The 20,719-nt window shown below is 43.6% G+C and overlaps 1 protein-coding gene across 1 annotated transcript in view; it reads left to right on the top strand.

Annotated features, from left to right (window-relative positions):
• Positions 1 to 20,719, top strand: part of lrp1ba (low density lipoprotein receptor-related protein 1Ba) — a 161,464-nt gene that overhangs the window by 125,221 nt on the left and 15,524 nt on the right. The window contains 13 exon segments of the mRNA XM_072670858.1: positions 1,575 to 1,715; positions 3,599 to 3,786; positions 6,286 to 6,469; positions 6,629 to 6,714; positions 7,383 to 7,505; positions 8,456 to 8,637; positions 12,442 to 12,641; positions 13,374 to 13,562; positions 14,608 to 14,756; positions 14,870 to 14,963; positions 16,148 to 16,264; positions 16,378 to 16,497; positions 20,321 to 20,444. Coding sequence (XP_072526959.1) covers positions 1,575 to 1,715; positions 3,599 to 3,786; positions 6,286 to 6,469; positions 6,629 to 6,714; positions 7,383 to 7,505; positions 8,456 to 8,637; positions 12,442 to 12,641; positions 13,374 to 13,562; positions 14,608 to 14,756; positions 14,870 to 14,963; positions 16,148 to 16,264; positions 16,378 to 16,497; positions 20,321 to 20,444 — 1,897 coding nt within the window.

Consider the following 20,719-nt stretch of genomic DNA (forward strand, 5'->3'; position numbering starts at 1 on the left):
AATACTGTGACTACACCACCGACACTGCCTGTAAGGCTGAACTAATGACATGACTGACCGGCTACACCACCGACACTGCCTGTAAGACTGAACTAATGACACGACTGACCGGCTTCACCACCGACACTGCCTGTAAGACTGAACTAATGACATGTCTGACCGGCTACACCACCGACACTGCCTGTAAGACTGAACTAATGACATGACTGACCGGCTACACCACCGACACTGCCTGTAAGGCTGAACTAATGACATGTCTGACCGGCTACACCACCGACACTGCCTGTAAGACTGAACTAATGACATGTCTGACCGGCTACACCACCGACACTGCCTGTAAGACTGAACTAATGACATGACTGACCGGCTACACCACCGACACTGCCTGTAAGGCTGAACTAATGACATGTCTGACCGGCTACACCACCGACACTGCCTGTAAGGCTGAACTAATGACATGTCTGACCGGCTTCACCACCGACACTGCCTGTAAGACTGAACTAATGACATGTCTGACCGGCTACACCACCGACACTGCCTGTAAGACTGAACTAATGACATGTCTGACCGGCTACACCACCGACACTGCCTGTAAGACTGAACTAATGACATGTCTGACCGGCTTCACCACCGACACTGCCTGTAAGACTGAACTAATGACATGTCTGACCGGCTACACCACCGACACTGCCTGTAAGACTGAACTAATGACATGTCTGACCGGCTACACCACCGACACTGCCTGTAAGGTTAAACTAATGACATGTCTGACCGGCTACACCACCGACACTGCCTGTAAGACTGAACTAATGACATGTCTGACCGGCTACACCACCGACACTGCCTGTAAGGCTGAACTAATGACATGTCTGACCGGCTACACCACCGACACTGCCTGTAAGACTGAACTAATGACATGTCTGACCGGCTTCACCACAGACACTGCCTGTAAGACTGAACTAATGACATGTCTGACCGGCTTCACCACAGACACTGCCTGTAAGACTGAACTAATGACATGTCTGACCGGCTACACCACTGACACTGCCTGTAAGACTGAACTAATGACATGTCTGACCGGCTTCACCACAGACACTGCCTGTAAGGCTGAACTAATGACATGTCTGACCGGCTTCACCACCGACACTGCCTGTAAGACTGAACTAATGACATGTCTGACCGGCTTCACCACCGACACTGCCTGTAAGGCTGAACTAATGACATGTCTGACCGGCTTCACCACCGACACTGCCTGTAAGGCTGAACTAATGACATGTCTGACCGGCTTCACCACCGACACTGCCTGTAAGACTGAACTAATGACATGTCTGACCGGCTACACCACCGACACTGCCTGTAAGACTGAACTAATGACATGACTGACCGGCTACACCACCGAGACTGCCTGTAAGGCTGAACTAATGACATGACTGACCGGCTACACCACCGACACTGCCTGTAAGGCTGAACTAATGACATGACTGACCGGCTTCACCACCGACACTGCCTGTAAGGCATTTGCTCTCCATTTCTTCTTCTATCCCTCCTCTCTCTCCCTCTTTCTCTCTCTCCAGAGTACCGTATGTGCTCAGACGCCGAGTTTCGCTGTGCAGATGGGCGGTGTTTACCGAGCGCGCAGTGGGAATGTGATGGTTTTCCTGACTGTCTGGACCAATCAGACGAGCCACCACTGAACCCCAAGTGCTCCGCCGCAGGCAAGGCCTCTTTCTCTCGCCGCACCTGTTTGATTGACAGATCCCAGCACCCCCAGGGTCTTCTGGGATTTGTAGTAACACCTGTTCCTCCCTCTGTCTCTCTCCGGAGGCTCGACACTCATGCAGCTTTTTCAGCACCGTCCTGCCCCCCCCCTCCCTCTAATTTCTGCTTTGATGGCAAGAAACAGAGCTGTAGTGTGTGTGTGTGTGTGTGTGTGTAGGTTTGCCAAAGCCAGTTACCCTCACAGCTTCACATATTCTTTCATCTGATTCTCTCGCTCGTATTTCAGCCGACAGAGCCGTGTACCGTATTCTCCTGTATTCTTGGCGCTTGAAATATTCATTTAGTAGATTTCACTTCGACAAAAGTTTGAGGACGCTTTCCATGGCTTTCGAAACAGAGTTCTGTTCAACAGTGTGATTAAGTTTCATTTAATGAATTAATTCGAATTCTAGCTTTAATTAATGATGGTATATTTGATGCCAAACAGGACTGGCTTGATTTGTCACTGTGGGCTCTGGTGTTGGCATGATGACAACCGAGCTGACTGATTAACTGTGTCTCAGCCATTAGTGCTTTCTGACAAACAGTAAACGAATTACTCAGATTTAAGGACAAAAATATGAGCATGTTGCCCTTGGCAACAATATTTCACATTTTGGCCACTTGGGACAGGACGGGGCCTTATTTACCCCCCTTTAACCAAAACAGCAGGGTCTGATGGGTCAACCCTAGAGCTTACTGCATCAAATCCTATGTTGTAGGTATTCGTCAACTGTAAGGTTATCGTAATCAGCCGCACCACCCAACCCCCTAACCCCCACCCCCACCCCCAAAAGTGTGCCATTTATGGAAATTTGAGTCCCAAAAAACCTGAAACCCAGTCCTGCTCTGAGCTGTGCAGATCCTCAGGGTGAAGATATTGGGGATAATGGGCATCCCTGTCTGTCGTTATAATAGAAAAAATGGACATGAGTGGACACAGGGGTCCATCACATGGAAGTAACCCTGTAAATACAGCGTTTATATGACATTTACATATATACTAATGAAATATGCTAATAACTCTAGAATTCAGTTAATAGAAGTTCTTGATTGGCCGGGATTCGTTGGCTAATCAATTTTGTAGTCAAACAGAATGAAGGTGTTTTTTGTTTACTTTATATATTTTATAAAGTAAACAATATATTATCTATTTTAATTATGCAGATTTATTATTATTATTATTATTTATGTGCTTTTTGTATTATTTATTTCTGATATTTTGGTTTGTTTGTTATTATCCTTATTATAATTTTCAGTTTTTATTAAATTTTATTATATATTATTTTAAGTAAACAATATATTATATTATATATTTAATTGTTCTGATTTATTATTATTATTTATTTATTTATGATATTTTAGTAATTTTTTATTATCCTTATTATAATTCAGTTTTATTTAATTTTTTCATTATTATTGTTTTTTCTGTTGCTAGTTTAATTTAATAGCCCTGATTTATCTTCATTTTTATTTCTTTTATTGTTTCCTAGTTTTTTTTATTTATGTATCATCTCATAATTAAATCCCTGTCTTTATTTTTAACATCTCTGCTGTAGTTTTTAATCATAAATGAATATTTACTATTTTCTATTGTTCTTCTGTATGACGCTCGGCTCCACTGTAAACGAGGGTCACCCTCAGTGCATTCCGGATTTAAATGAAGGTTGATTGATTGATCGATTGATTGGCTGGCTCATGCAAATATCAGTCTACCCCGCCCCCAAGTTGACCATGTTGCACTTCATTATAACAGTATAATAACGTGTGTATTAGCGTGTGCTGCTGCACCCGGCTCATCTCGTTTGTCCGTGTGTGTGTGTGTGTGTGTGTGTTTTAGAAAGTTTGTGCAACGGGTCGGTTTTCATGTGTGCCAACGGTCGCTGCGTCCCGCTGGGCAGTGTGTGCGACCGCCGCAACGACTGCGGTGACCAATCGGACGAGCGGAACTGTGGAGTTAACGAGTGTTTGAACCGCAGGGTCAGCGGCTGCTCCCAGGACTGCCAGGACATGCCTGTGGGATACAAGGTGTGTGTGTTTGATGTGTGTACAGGTATTTGTTGTGTAGAGATGCTTTAATGAAGTGATTATTAATCCTGTATTACCTGAGGCAGGTGTGGGTGGGTTTAGCTGAAACAGGTCAGCAGGTATAACTATGGTACTGTTACATCACCATGCCTACACTCTCTAAAGCACTGGACCCAGCCTTGAGGGCAGATATTGTGGTGCCTGACCCCTTCTTGAACACAGGACAGAGCCTTGAGGGCAGATACTGGAGTGCCTGTCCCCTTTCTGAGAACTGGGCAGAGCCTTGAGGGGAGATATTGGAGTGCCTGACCCCTTTTTGAGCACTGGGCAGAGCCTTGAGGGGAGATATTGGAGTGCCTGACCCCTTTTTGAGCACTGGGCAGAGCCTTGAGGGCAGATACTGGGGTACCTGACCCCTTCTTGAACACAGGACAGAGCCTTGAGGGCAGATACTGGAGTGCCTGTCCCCTTTCTGAGAACTGGGCAGAGCCTTGAGGGCAGACATTGGGGTGCCTGTCCTCTTCTTGAACACTGGACCCAGCCTTGAGGGCAGACATTAGGGTGCCTGTCCTCTTCTTGAACACTGGACCCAGCCTTGAGGGCAGACATTAGGGTGCCTGTCCCCTTCTTGAACACTGGACCCAGCCTTGAGGGCAGACATTAGGGTGCCTGTCCTCTTCTTGAACACTGGACCCAGCCTTGAGGGCAGACATTAGGGTGCCTGTCCCCTTCTTGAACACTGGACCCAGCCTTGAGGGCAGACATTAGGGTGCCTGTCCCCTTCTTGAACACTGGACAGAGCCTTGAGGGCAGACACTGATGTGCCTGCGCTCTCTGGAGCACTGGACAGAGCCTTGTGCACTAACCTTCTATGACGGGACTTTCTTGATACTCCTTGACCCTCCTCGAGGCACTCTGCACCACTCGCTACATCCATTCGAAAGGTCTGGTCTTCTGTCCCTACACAGAAGCTTAGAGGCGGGATGTGTTGCGTGGTGGTGTGTTGGTGTGAGGTGTGGGTGCGTTGGGTTGGTTGTTGCTGGAGACGGATGCTGCTGACAGATGCTGCAGATTCCACAGCACTGCGGTCAGGAGAAGCCTCATTATCCAGGGTGGAGATGTACAGCTGCACCTCAGAACTCTCGCAGTGACAGCTACACATTCCTTCACACTGTCTGGAGTGGGCGTAACCCTAAACATCAACCAATCAGCATTCGCATGCCGGGCCGTTTCTTATGATAGGTCGATTTTAGACACTCTCTGGTTAATTCAGCACTGTTTACACACATACGGGCCGAACCTCACGAACCCACACGCTGCAGATAGAGAGACAGAGAGGGAGGGTGATGCGGCTGTGTGGGTGACAGCTGGGACAGGCCGGTCTGACACACAGGCAGGCGGAGTGTATGACAGGTGAGAGAGACTGGCAGGTAGGACAGGCTAGTTTGGCACGTGTCACCGTGGATACGGCTACAGTGTGACACACCGACTTTCAAACACCTTCAAACAGCCAAGGACACACTGCTGCTGCTGCTGCCGCCGCTGCCACCACCACCGCCGCCGCTGCTCCTGCTGCTTGGCAGCCAGAGCTGGAATTTCACCTCCTTCGTCTTCGTTACCCGTCACGGATCACAGCTTTGCCGTTACATCTCCTGGAGGCCAGAAATCTGCCCCCCTTTGCCATCGTAACGACAAGAATGCAATCAAACCCTCCTCACAGCAATGTTCCAACCTCTAGTATCAAGCCTTCCCAGAAGAGTAGAGGCAGTAATGTCAGGAGGAACGCTGAAGGAGCAGGCGTCCACATACTTATGGCCACAGTGAGGTTCTAATTCTACTGTAAATTCGTTTAATGGCCAGCTTGTACGTGTAGTTTACATTTGAATAGCCACGCCCACCCCAGAATTTCTCCATTTATCTGTATGGCCACGCCCACTTCCACAAACCTCCAGCCATTAACTTCCAATCGCTGCTGTATCAGAATAGCCACTCCCACCTCTACAAGTTTAGGGCTGTTTTCCTTTCTTTTTATATTTGAATAGCCACGCCCACCTCGGTAGTATTCCACTCTTATCTCCTCATGTTCTGAAAAGCCACGCCCTCACTCACAGTAGTTCCCCATATAGCGACACAGCCACACCCACTTCTATTACTAACCCAGTTTGTCTTGATTTACTGAAGAGCCACTCCCACCTATAGTCCTCTTGTGCTCTTTCCCTTTCTTTTATATTTGAATAGCCACACCCACCTCAGTAGTATTCCACTCTTATCTCCCCATGTTCTCAATAGCCACGCCCACCCCATAAACTTCTGTACTCGCTCTCCCCACGTATCTGAATAGTCACGCCCTCACTCATTACATTTCCCATTTAGTGGCATAGCCACACCCACTTCTGTTACTCCCACAGTTTTCCTTGTTGTACTGTCGGAATAGCCACGCCCACCTGTGTTATTTGGCCTGCCGGTTTTCTGAGGTGTGGTTTGTGTGGTCCGGGTCAGTGTACGTGCTGGTCGGGTTTCCGGCTGAAGGCGGACGGACGGACGTGTGTGGACGTGGACGAGTGTGTGGAGAGCTTCCCCTGCAGCCAGCAGTGTGTGAACACCTACGGCTCGTACAAATGCCTGTGTGTGGACGGATACCAAGGAGTGGACACTGACCACCACAGCTGCAGAGCCTTAACAGGTACACACACACACACACACACACACACACACACACACACACACACACACACAGTGGTTTGAAAGGTGGGGTTTATCATTTTTCAAAGCAGCTTTAAAGAGGAAGTTTAAAGTCCCTTTGAAGTGTGTTTTGAAGTGTGTGTGTCTCCCCGGCTTTCAGCAGACGAGCCGTTTCTGATTCTGGCTGACCATCACGAGATCAGAAAGATCAGCCTGGACGGCTTAAACTACACCCTCCTGAAGCAGGTATAGCTACAGCCTCCCACACCCACCACAACACTCCACTGATGAAGCTCAAGAGTAGGCGTTTCTAATAAAGTGGCCAGTGATGAAGCAGCACAAGAGTAGGTGTTTCTAATAAAGTGGCCAGTGATGAAGCAGCACAAGAGTAGGTGTTTCTAATAAAGTGGCCAGTGATGAAGCCCTAGATTGGGTGTTTCCAATAAAGTGGCCAGTGATGAAGCCCTAGATTGGGTGTTTCCAATAAAGTGGCCTGTGATAAAGCCCTAGATTGGGTGTTTCCAATAAAGTGGCCAGTGATGAAGCACAAGAGTAGGTGTTTCTAATAAAGTGGCCAGTGATGGAGCAGCACAAGAGTAGGTGTTTCTAATAAAGTGGCCAGTGATGAAGCCCTAGATTGGGTGTTTCCAATAAAGTGGCCAGTGATGAAGCACAAGAGTAGGTGTTTCTAATAAAGTGGCCAGTGATGAAGCAGCACAAGAGTAGGGGTTTCTAATAAAGTGGCCAGCGATTCTTGAAGGCAGTCAGGGTCACAGTGTTAATGGGAGTCGTGCTCTGGTCTGACGGGTGCAGAGTGGTGGAATGGTGGAGGAACGAGGTGTGAGATAATCTTCATGATGTTTTTATATTCTCTCTCTCTCTCTCTCTCTCTCTCTCTCTCTCTCTCTCTGCAGGGTCTCAGTAACGTTCTCTCTCTAGACTTCGACTACAGGAAGGAGCTGATCTTCTGGATCGATACCAGCAGACCCAGCGGCCGCAGGATTAACAGAATGCGCCTCAATGGGAGTGACCTCAAGGTAGAGAGAGAGAGAGAGAGTGTAATGCAAACATGAGCAATCGGTCATTGTGGGGACTCCTGAGTTTCGGCTGAATGGGCGGGGCTAAACTGCAGTAGGCTGAATGGGCGGGGCTAAACTGCCGTAGGCCACATTTATAAATGCTGAGACCTGGCAGCATTCGGCCCCCCAACACTCCTGCTAACTGCTGCTGCAGGGTTCTCCCGGTCTGTTCCAGCTTGGCTCCGATGCACATTTTCAGAAAGTCAATGTAGACCATAGTCTTTTAAAAGCAGCAGCAGCAGCAGCAGCAGCAGGCAGGCGGGAGGGGGGGTGGGCTGTGGGTGGGCTGTGGGGGGGCACAAACAGCTCAAAGACAGAGTGATTAAAGGACTGGGGCGTGAGCGCCAGCTGGGGGCCGCATTGTTTACTCGGAACAGGAGGGGATTTATGTATTTTGGGGGTATCAGCAGCGGTGAGTCGTGTGTGTGTGTGTGTGTGTGTGTGTGGGAGCTTATATTTGTGGGTTTTGGGGGAAGTTTGCTGTAAGTTGTGGTAATTACCGGCGCTGCCGCCCCTTTCAGCACGGTGTAAAGCTCATTTACATGTTGTTGTATGAAAGAGGCCAGAGCAGCCCTGTTTATCTGCTAAATTAGCGGCGCGTGCCGCGTTCCCGCGCTCCTACACTGATGTTTTGGTGTCGTATTTGTTCCCGGCCTGTAACCCTCCTAAATTATGATGCTAATTAGCATTTGTTTGTTGCTTGAACAATTGAGTTGTTTTTTAAGAGCGGCCAAAACGATGACACACTGCAAACACACTCTCCCATTAACACCACTGTCCTACCAACACCCTATCAGCACTATAAGGGCAAAAGTATTGGGACACCTGCTCATTCAGTGCTCTTCACTGTCAGACTTTTGTCAGGTGGCGGAAAGCGGCGCTAATGTTCCTTTGGGCTCCCTTCTCAGGTGGTCCACAGGACGTCCGTGCCGAATGCCCTGGCAGTGGACTGGATCGGGAAGAACCTGTACTGGTGTGATGCTGAGAGGAAAACCGTGGAGGTGGCGAAGGCTAACGGACTCTACCCCACAGTCCTCCTCAGTACAGGGCTGAAAAACCCCTCAGCTCTAGCGCTGGATACTAATACAGGGTATACTGATACAAAAATATCTAATAACATTGATATCCAGTATGAAGCTCTAATAACATTAATATCCAGTATGAAGCTCTAATACCATTAATATCCAGCATGAAGTTCTAATATCATTAATATCCAGTATGAAGCTCTAATATCATTAATATCCAGCATGAAGCTCTAATAACATTAATATCCAGCATGAAGCTCTAATAACATTAATATCCAGTATGAAGTTCTAATATAATTAATATCCAGTATGAAGTTCTAATAACATTAATATCCAGTATGAAGCTCTAATAACATTAATATCCAGCATGACGCTCTAATAACATTAATATCCAGCATGAAGCTCTAATATCATTGATATCCAGCATGAAGCTCTAATATCATTGATATCCAGCATGAAGCTCTAATAACATTGATATCCAGCATGAAGCTCTAATAACATTGATATCCAGCATGAAGCTCTAATATCATTGATATCCAGCATGAAGCTCTAATAACATTGATATCCAGCATGAAGCTCTAATATCATTGATATCCAGCATGAAGTTCTAATATCATTAATATCCAGCATGAAGTTCTAATATCATTAATATCCAGCATGAAGTTCTAATATCATTAATATCCAGCATGAAGTTCTAATATCATTAATATCCAGCATGACGCTCTAATAACATTAATATCCAGCATGAAGCTCTAATATCATTGATATCCAGCATGAAGCTCTAATATCATTGATATCCAGCATGAAGCTCTAATATCATTAATATCCAGCATGAAGCTCTAATATCATTAATATCCAGCATGACGCTCTAATAACATTAATATCCAGCATGAAGCTCTAATATCATTGATATCCAGCATGAAGCTCTAATATCATTGATATCCAGCATGAAGCTCTAATATCATTGATATCCAGTATGAAGCTCTAATATCATTAATATCCAGTATGAAGCTCTAATAACATTGATATCCAGTATGAAGCTCTAATATCATTAATATCCAGCATGAAGTTCTAATATCATTAATATCCAGCATGAAGCTCTAATATCATTAATATCCAGCATGAAGCTCTAATAACATTAATATCCAGCATGAAGCTCTAATAACATTGATATCCAGTATGAAGCTCTAATAACATTAATATCCAGTATGAAGTTCTAATAACATTAATATCCAGTATGAAGTTCTAATAACATTAATATCCAGTATAAAGTTCTAATATCATTAATATCCAGTATGAAGTTCTAATAACATTAATATCCAGTATGAAGTTCTAATAGCATTAATATCCAGTATGAAGCTCTAATATCATTAATATCCAGTATGAAGTTCTAATAACATTAATATCCAGTATGAAGTTCTAATAACATTAATATCCAGTATAAAGTTCTAATATCATTAATATCCAGTATGAAGTTCTAATAGCATTAATATCCAGTATGAAGCTCTAATAACATTAATATCCAGTATGAAGTTCTAATAACATTAATATCCAGTATGAAGTTCTAATAACATTAATATCCAGTATGAAGTTCTAATAGCATTAATATCCAGTATGAAGCTCTAATATCATTAATATCCAGTATGAAGCTCTAATAACATTAATATCCAGTATGAAGCTCTAATAACATTAATATCCAGTATGTAGTTCTAATATCATTAATATCCAGTATGAAGTTCTAATAGCATTAATATCCAGTATGAAGCTCTAATAACATTAATATCCAGTATGAAGCTCTAATAGCATTAATATCCAGTATGAAGTTCTAATAACATTAATATCCAGTATGAAGTTCTAATAGCATTAATATCCAGTATGAAGCTCTAATATCATTAATATCCAGTATGAAGTTCTAATAACATTAATATCCAGTATGAAGTTCTAATAACATTAATATCCAGTATGAAGTTCTAATAGCATTAATATCCAGTATGAAGCTCTAATAACATTAATATCCAGTATGAAGCTCTAATAGCATTAATATCCAGTATGAAGTTCTAATAACATTAATATCCAGTATGAAGTTCTAATAACATTAATATCCAGTATGAAGTTCTAATAGCATTAATATCCAGTATGAAGCTCTAATAACATTAATATCCAGTATGAAGTTCTAATAACAATAATATCCAGTATGAAGTTCTAATATCATTAATACTAATAACACTAAACGCACACCTGAGGCTGGTGGAACCTAGGGAGCTAAGCTAGAACAGAAAGGGGAGCTAGAACCCGAACACACACTACCGGCAGGGCCAGCGGATAAACGGGGGACACCGTAAACCGCGCTGGTCAGGCGCTACAGAACTTACTTGACGTGAATACGGAGCTGTGCGGTCAGTCGCTGAACCCAGGCGGCGACCCACGGACACCGGAACCTTGGCGCGCTCGTGAGCAGTATAGCCGAGTAGAACCGGAACATGAGGGCCTCCCACGGGCGTCCTCGTGAGGTCTATCGCTACACACTTTGCTCACCAGGCTGGTTCAGGGTGAACAACTCCCGGCCACGAGACTGCTAGCGTCCGCGCGTGAACCGAATCAATGAAACAAAGCACACAAATCAAACGCACGTGAGGTTAACTAACACATGACGTCAGACGTGAATGTTAACATAAGAGTCCGTGATGAACGACATGAACATAACTTCAACGTAAAAGTCCTTGAAGTCCTATGAAGCTCTAATAGCATTAATATCCAGTATGAAGTTCTAATAACATTAATATCCAGTATGAAGCTCTAATAACATTAATATCCAGTATGAAGCTCTAATATCATTAATATCCAGTATGAAGTTCTAATAGCATTAATATCCAGTATGAAGTTCTAATATCATTAATATCCAGTATGAAGTTCTAATAGCATTAATATCCAGTATGAAGCTCTAATATCATTAATATCCAGTATGAAGCTCTAATAACATTTATATCCAGTATGAAGCTCTAATATCATTAATATCCAGTATGAAGTTCTAATAACATTAATATCCAGTATGAAGCTCTAATATCATTAATATCCAGTATGAAGTTCTAATATCATTAATATCCAGTATGAAGCTCTAATATCATTAATATCCAGTATGAAGCTCTAATAACATTTATATCCAGTATGAAGCTCTAATATCATTAATATCCAGTATGAAGTTCTAATAACATTAATATCCAGTATGAAGCTCTAATATCATTAATATCCAGTATGAAGCTCTAATAACATTAATATCCAGTATGAAGTTCTAATAGCATTAATATCCAGTATGAATCTCTAATAACATTAATATCCAGTATGAAGCTCTAATATCATTAATATCCAGTATGAAGCTCTAATAACATTAATATTCAGTATGAAGCTCTAATAGCATTAATATCCAGTATGAAGCTCTAATATCATTAATATCCAGTATGAAGCTCTAATAACATTAATATCCAGTATGAAGCTCTAATATCATTAATATCCAGTATGAAGTTCTAATATCATTAATATCCAGTATGAAGCTCTAATAACATTAATATCCAGTATGAAGTTCTAATAACATTAATATCCAGTATGAAGCTCTAATATCATTAATATCCAGTATGAAGTTCTAATAACATTAATATCCAGTATGAAGCTCTAATATCATTAATATCCAGTATGAAGTTCTAATATCATTAATATCCAGTATGAAGCTCTAATAACATTAATATCCAGTATGAAGTTCTAATAACATTAGTATCCAGTATGAAGCTCTAATAACATTAATATCCAGTATGAAGTTCTAATAACATTAGTATCCAGTATGAATGTGATGTTTGAGGAGTGTTGTGTTCCTGTAGGTTGGTCTTCTGGATCGACTGCTGTGAGTACCCACACATCGGTCGGATCGGGATGGACGGGAGTAACCCACAGGTGATCATCGATACAGAAATACACGCCCCCTCCGCCCTCACCATCGACTACGTCAACCAGAGGATCTACTGGGCAGATCAGAACCACATACTGTTCTCCAGCATGGACGGCTCCAGAAGATACAGGGGTGAGAGGGATCATGACCTCACAGCGTCGCGGTTCAGAAATCACTGTTCTTATACAGAGCTCTTTATAAAAGGTCTTCCAGCGTTGTGAGGAACCGCTCGAGCCAGGGAGAGAACCGACTACGCATCCAGTGGGTTCTTGCTCGGATAGATTTTTCATTCATTAATTAAAATAATTACGTTTTGTTTTAGATTTTCTTGAATATATTACTCGAAATAACTTAAAATAATTTCACTTGTGTTGAATAATTTATTCATTATTTTCAATGTATATAATTTAATAATAATTAATAGTATTAAAAATATAATGTAATAATTATTTATAATATTTAAAACATATATTGTAATAATTATTTTAAATATATTTATATATTAAAGAAAGGAAAAAATATTTTGCATTTTTTAATAAATAATTTTAAAATTAATAATTGATTACATTTTGTTTAATGAATGAATACTTTATATAAGTTTATTTTAAATATATTTTTTTCTTTTTTAAACATTTATAGACATAATATTATTATATTATATATTATTATTATATATTATTCTATAATAATTATTTTCCACTAAATGTTGACATTTCGGGTTGATATGGTTCTGGACTCCTGAAGGTTAAACCCTCTGAGGTGTGTGTTCTCAGTGAGACGGTGTGTGTGTGTGTGTGTGCTGTGTGTTCCAGCTGGCAGGGTTCCAGCCCTGTCAGTAATCAATCCCGTCTCGTTTGGTCACAGTTCCTAACGAGGACCTGGGCGGGGTTACGAGTCTGGCGCTGTTCGAGGATTTCCTCTACTGGAACGATCCCAAGACCAAAACGCTGAGTCGAGCTCACAAGACCTCCGGAGCCGGGCGCTCCGAACTGCTCAGCTCCTGGCAAACCATCCGCGACATTAGAGTCTACCACCCACTCCGGCAGCCCGACGGTAGCTCCACCCACTGCTCCTCCTCTTCCTGTTTCTTAGTTTGTCTGCAGTTGATTTACTCACTGATTGGCTGAATAGCTTGATTGGATGGTGCTCTTCATGCTCTGATGAGTCACTTCACCTCCACAGGCTCCGCCCACACACAAGTATTGTGATATACACTGAGGAGGCGGAGCTACAGTCTCTCATTAGGGTGAATATTAATAACGCTCTAAATGTAGGTATTGTGATAAACACTGAGGAGGAGGAGCTACAGTCTCTCATTAGGGTGAATATTAATAACGCTCTACATGTAGGTATTGTGATATACACTGAGGAGGCGGAGCTACAGTCTCTCATTAGGGGGAAAATTAATAACACTCTAAATGTAGGTATTGTGATATACACTGAGGAGGCGGAGCTACAGTCTCTCATTAGGGTGAATATTAATAACGCTCTAAATGTAGGTATTGTGATATACACTGAGGAGGCGGAGCTACAGTCTCTCATTAGGGTGAATATTAATAACGCTCTAAATGTAGGTATTGTGATATACACTGAGGAGGCGGAGCTACAGTCTCTCATTATGGTGAATATTAATAACGCTCTAAATGTAGGTATTGTGATATACACTGAGGAGGAGGAGCTACAGTCTCTCATTAGGGTGAATATTAATAACGCTCTAAATGTAGGTATTGGGATATACACTGAGGAGGCGGAGCTACAGTCTCTCATTAGGGTGAATATTAATAACGCTCTACATGTAGGTACTGTGATATACACTGAGGAGGCGGAGCTACAGTCTCTCATTAGGGTGAATATTAATAACACTCTAAATGTAGGTATTGTGATATACACTGAGGAGGAGGAGCTACAGTCTCTCATTAGGGTGAATATTAATAACACTCTAAATGTAGGTATTGTGATATACACTGAGGAGGCGGAGCTACAGTCTCTCATTAGGGTGCATATTAGATACAACTGTAGCTACAAAAGAACCTATTTGTGGGCGGAGCTTGGAGAGGGTAGTTGTTTGTTGTTCATTTCTTCTTTCATTTGTTGCCAGTTCCTAAACACCAGTGTCAGGTGACTAACGGAGGATGCAGTCACCTGTGCCTGCTGTCTCCAGGTGGAGGCTACAGGTGTGCCTGCCCCACCCACTTTTACCTGGCCAGTGACAACAAGACCTGTCTTTCTAACTGCACTGCCAGCCAGGTACAGCCAATCACAGCTGCGTAACACGATCCATCAGTGTGAACATGCTCTTCATATTCTTATTTCTGTGTGTGTGTGTGTGTGTGTGTGTGTGTGTGTGTGTGTGTGTGTAGTTTCGTTGTGGTACAGATGAGTGTATTCCCTTCTGGTGGAAATGTGACACTGTAGACGACTGCGGGGATGGATCTGATGAACCTGCAGACTGCCGTAAGTATCAACCCCATAACACACAACCCCGTAACACACATCCAACATCTGTTACACCACACAACCCCATAACACACAAACCCATAACACACAACCCCATAATACACAACCCCATAACACACATCCAACATCTGTTACACCACACAACCCCGTAACACACAACCCCGTAACACACATCCAACATCTGTTACACCACACAACCCCATAACACACATCCAACATCTGTTACACCACACAACCCAGTAACACACAACCCCGTAACACACATTCAACATTTGTTACACCACACAACCCCGTAACACACAACCCCGTAACACACATCCAACATCTGTTACACCACACAACCCCGTAACACACAACCCCGTTACACACATTCAACATCTGTTACACCACACATCCCCGTAACACACAACCCCGTAACACACATCCAACATCTGTTACACCACACAACCCCATAACACACATCCAACATCTGTTACACCACACAACCCCGTAACACACAACCCCGTAACACACATCCAACATCTGTTACACCACACAACCCCATAACACACATCCAACATCTGTTACACCACACAACCCAGTAACACACAACCCCGTAACACACATTCAACATTTGTTACACCACACAACCCCGTAACACACAACCCCGTAACACACATTCAACATCTGTTACACCACACAACCCCGTAACACACAACCCCGTAACACACATCCAACATCTGTTACACCACACAACCCCGTAACACACAACCCCGTTACACACATTCAACATCTGTTACACCACACATCCCCGTAACACACAACCCCGTAACACACATCCAACATCTGTTACACCACACAACCCCATAACACACATCCAACATCTGTTACACCACACAACCCCATAACACACAACCCTGTAACACACATCCAACATCTGTTACACCACACAACCCCGTAACACACATTCAACATTCAACCCAGTGTGATCAGTAGCGCCCCCTGCAGGGTGGGTTCAGGGTGAGTGCAGCAGTCGTCTGCAGAGCGTCAGAGAGTAACAGCAGCGTCACTCTCTCACCATCACAAAGACCTGCGTCCCTCACACAAACCCAGAGCCATACGTCTGTGCACCCCAGCTCACTCCTCCACTGTTCACTCTCTCACTCTCTCTCCCCCCTCCCTCCCTTCTTTCTTCCCTCCAGCGGAGTTTAAGTGTCAGCCAGGCCGGTTCCAGTGCCGGACGGGTCTGTGTGCTCTGCCGCCGTTCATCTGTGACGGAGAGAACGACTGTGGAGATAACTCAGACGAGGCTCACTGTGGTAAGGAGGGAGGGCTGGTGTGATTACTGTGTCTAGACTGTCTGTATTAAATGTGCTCTGTAGGAGGAGGCTGTCTACACTCTCTCTCTCTCTCTCTCTCTCTCTCTCTCCAGACTCTTATATCTGTCTCTCGGGCCATTTTAAATGCACACGGACGCACCGGTGCATCCCGGGAAACCTGCGGTGTAACGGTCAGGACGACTGTGGGGACGGAGAGGACGAGCACGACTGCCGTAAGATTCCCCCCTCTGTTATAAACCGGCCACGGGCTAATCCCTCTGTTACAGTGGGGCAGTGACCAGTGACCCCAAACGAACAGCTGCTGATCTGCACGTGAGTGCAGGTACACTACATGTCCAAAAGTTTGTGGACACCCCTTCTAATGAATGCATTCAGCTACTATAACTGGTACACAACACACAGCTTCTCCAGTCCCCGTACAGATGTACCGCCAATAGAATAGGACCCTCTGCAGGAGAGTGGCTCCATGCTGCCTAATAATGCTAGGCGTGGGCTAGAGGAGGGGTGTAAAGCCCCCCAGCAGGAGGGAAGAGCAGTGGAGCAGTGGAAGAGCTGTGTTCTCTGGAATGATGGTGGTGGTAGTTTTGGGTGGGATGAGGTGGGGAGGTGGTCATCATCCAACATCCTGACCTCACTACCTCTTTTTGCTGAATGCAATCAAATCCTCACAGCAATGCTCCTCCTTCTTCAGAATCTAGTAGAAAGTCTTCTTCTCTGGACAGTAGAGAGCAGAAGAAGCTCTTTTTAAGCAAGTTAATAAGCAGGTGTCCCAATACTTTTGTCCACATAATGTGTGTGTGTGTGTGTGAGAGAGAGAGAGAGTGTGTGCTGCAGTGTATGGAGTGTCAGAGTAAAATGGGGCCTCCATTTATCACAGTAGGAGCTTTTAGAGCAGATCAATGAAGATGAATCAGGTAAACCTCACCTGCAGTCATTATCTCACCTGAGCTCCTTCCAGACTTCTCCACAGTGGGGGGCTTCCTTTCTTCCACGTCTGCTTTTCCCACCGTGTGGAAGTAAACACACACAGCGAGGGGGACGCAGGGCTGGGATAGACGGTGTAGAATCCGCTCAGATCTGGCTTCTGTTCTCTGAAGTGAATTTACATCCGGCATTCGCACTGTAACGCTTTAGCTTGCTAAAGTCTTTGAACTGTAAAAAATCATTAATTACATCATTACAAATTGCTTAGTAACAAACTATAGAAATAATCTTATTTACCTTTAATGCTGCGCTAAACCCCACTACAGAAATAACTCCATAGAAATAGTCCCAGGATTTATTAATCCCAAACTATAAAAACAAACTATAGAAATAATCCCAGGTTCATTAACTTCAAGATATAAAAACAAAATATAGAAATAACCCCATGCTTTAAAAACAATAATAAATAAATAATACCAGGTTATATTAATCCCATGCTATAGAAACAATAATAAATAAATTGTTATATTAATCCCAAAATATAAAATAACATATACATAATCCCAGGTTATATTAATCCCATGCTATGAAAACAAACTATAGAAATAATCCTGGGTCACATTAATCCCAAAATATAAAAACAAAACATATATATAACCCCATGCTATAAAAACAATAATAAATAAATAATACCAGGTTATATTAATCCCATGCTATAAAAACAATAATAAATAAATAATACCAGGTTATATTAATCCCATGCTATAGAAACAATAATAAATAAATTGTTATATTAATCCCAAAATATAAAATAACATATACACACAAACAAACTATAGAAATAATCCTGGGTTACATTAATCCCAAAATATAAAAACAAAACATATAAATAATCCCATGCTATAAAAACAATAATAAATAAATAATACCAGGTTATATTAATCCCATGCTATAAAAACAAACTATATAAATAGTCCCAGGTTATATTAATCCCATGCTATAAAAACAAACTATATAAATAGTCCCAGGTTATATTAATCCCATGCTATAAAAACAAACTATAAAAATAGTCCCAGGTTATATTAATCCCATGCTATAAAAACAAACTATAAAAATAGTCCCAGGTTATATTAATCCCATGCTATAAAAAAAAATCTCAAATGATATTAATCCCAAACTATTAAAAAACTAAATAAATAATCCCAGTTTATGTTAATCCCCAGATATAAAAACAAACTTTATAAATAATCCCATGTTATTTATTAATCCTTACAAATGACCCATAGAAATAACAGTGGAACTGGCTGAGGGGGTAACATGTAAATGGGACCTAGAATGGATCCTTGAGGAACTCCATTGGTAACAGGTGGGGGCAGCCATGGCCAGGTCCAAGGTCGTCGGTTCAACATCCACAGCTGAGGTACCGTAATTGCTCCCAGGGAGCTGAGGTGGAGGCTCCGGGTGTGTGTTCTCACTACCCTAATGACTAGCGCGAGTGTGTGCTGTGCTTAATCCTAGAACTGCAGTACCCCACTTCCCCGTGGAAAACTGCTGCCGTCCCTGCGACCCTTTATGGTTCAGCTGGGGTGACCTGAGGGAGCTAACCGTGGTGCTGAATTCAGAGCGTAGAGCAGAGAAAAGAACTGGAGGAGAGAACTGTCAAGTCTTTGAGCCAATCAGTGTCATGCGTTGAGTCTCATGTGTGTCGAAAGAAGCGCAAAATCCTCCGTTTGAAACCACAGCAGGGGCCTAATCCTCCAGACTGGTCTCCAGAGAATGGACCAGGAGAGGGAGCGAGGCGGGCGGGGTGGGGGGGGTGTGGTTAAAACGAGAAGCTGTAATGGTCTCGGAGAGAGAAAGCCAGAGCCAGACTGTTGCCTGTGAGAGTTGGTGGCAGGAGGAGTGAGCAGCATTAGCCTAGCAGGTGGTAATTGTAGGGAGCGTTAACCGAGGCTAGCCCGTATCTGAGATTATGCTAGCAGAGGGAGGGCTTAACAGTGCTAATCCTGTTAGGAGGGCGGGGGCATTAGAGCTGGGATCCTTTCCCTAGAGGCAGGGGTCTCGATTTCAGCCCATATGTAGGTCAGGGAGCGGCTGGTGGAGCTTAGCCTACCGTTGCCTAGCTTAGATTAGCTTAGAGACATGGCGCCGCGGTCTGATGTGAACATGGGTGGAGGCTTGTGGGGAGATTTCTCGCTCGCAGTAGGGACCGGATCAAGACCACCTTCGTCAAGTCAAGACAAGTCCAGGACTGTGGATAGAGGCTGGGTTAAGACTCCTGTGAGGTCAAATGCAAACACTATCAAAAGCAAGAGAAGAGTAAAGACAAGTACTATCCTGACCAAGACAGGTCTGAGGACAAGTGCTATTGAGCAGGACAGGTCTGAGGACAAGTGCTATTGAGAACAAGCATTATTGAGCAGGACAGGTCTGAGGACAAGCATTATTGAGGCCAGGACAAGTCCAAAGACAAAAACTAATGAGACCAAGACAGGTCTGAGGACAAGCACTAGAGACCAAGACAAGTCCAAAGACTTGACTTGACAAGGTCAAACACTATCTAGACTAAGACAAGTCTGAGGACAAGCACTATTGAGACAGGAATGATCTGAAGACAAGTGCTATCGAGAACAAGCATTATTGAGACCAAGGCAAGCCCAAGGACAAACACTATCGAGATCAAGACAGGTCTGAGGACAGGCACTAGAGACCAAATCAAGCCCAAGGACAAACCCTCTTGAGACCAAGACAAGTCCAAAGACAAACACTTTTGAGACAAAGACAAGTCCGAGGACAAACACAGAGACAAAGACAGGTCCAAAGTCTTCTGTCAAACACTGTTGAAACCAAGTCTGAAGACAGGTACTATCAAGGACCAACACTATTAAGCAGGACAGGTCTGAGGACAAGCATAATTGAGGCCAGGACCAGTCCAAAGACAAACACTATCGAGACCAAGACAGGTCTGAGGACAAGCACTAGAGACCAAGATGAGCCCAAGGACAAATACTCTTGAGGCCAGGACACACTCAAGTCCAAAAACACTTTTGAGACAAACACTGAGTGTATGTGTGTGTGTGTGTGTGTGTGTGTGTGTGTGTGTTCCTCCAGCTGATAACACATGCTCGCCCACCCAGTTCCAGTGTAAGACCACGAAACACTGCATCTCAAAGCTGTGGGTGTGTGATGAGGACCCAGACTGTGCTGACGGCTCAGACGAAGCCAACTGCGGTAAGCACACACACACACACACACACACACACACACACACACACACACACCCCTACTCACACACACACACACACCCCTACTCACACACACACACACACACACACACACACACACACACACACATACACACACACACCGTTTGGGGATAAATGGACCCTCATTGCTCCATCAGTTTAAACAGTAAAACACTGAAACTGAAACACTGTATCTCTCTGGGTAGAGAGGCATCGAGAGAGAGAGAGAGAGAGAGAGAGAGAGAGAGAGAGAGAGAGAGAGAGA

The sequence above is a fragment of the Salminus brasiliensis genome, chromosome 25 (assembly GCF_030463535.1).
Source record: "Salminus brasiliensis chromosome 25, fSalBra1.hap2, whole genome shotgun sequence".
NCBI classification, from domain to species: domain Eukaryota; kingdom Metazoa; phylum Chordata; class Actinopteri; order Characiformes; family Bryconidae; genus Salminus; species Salminus brasiliensis.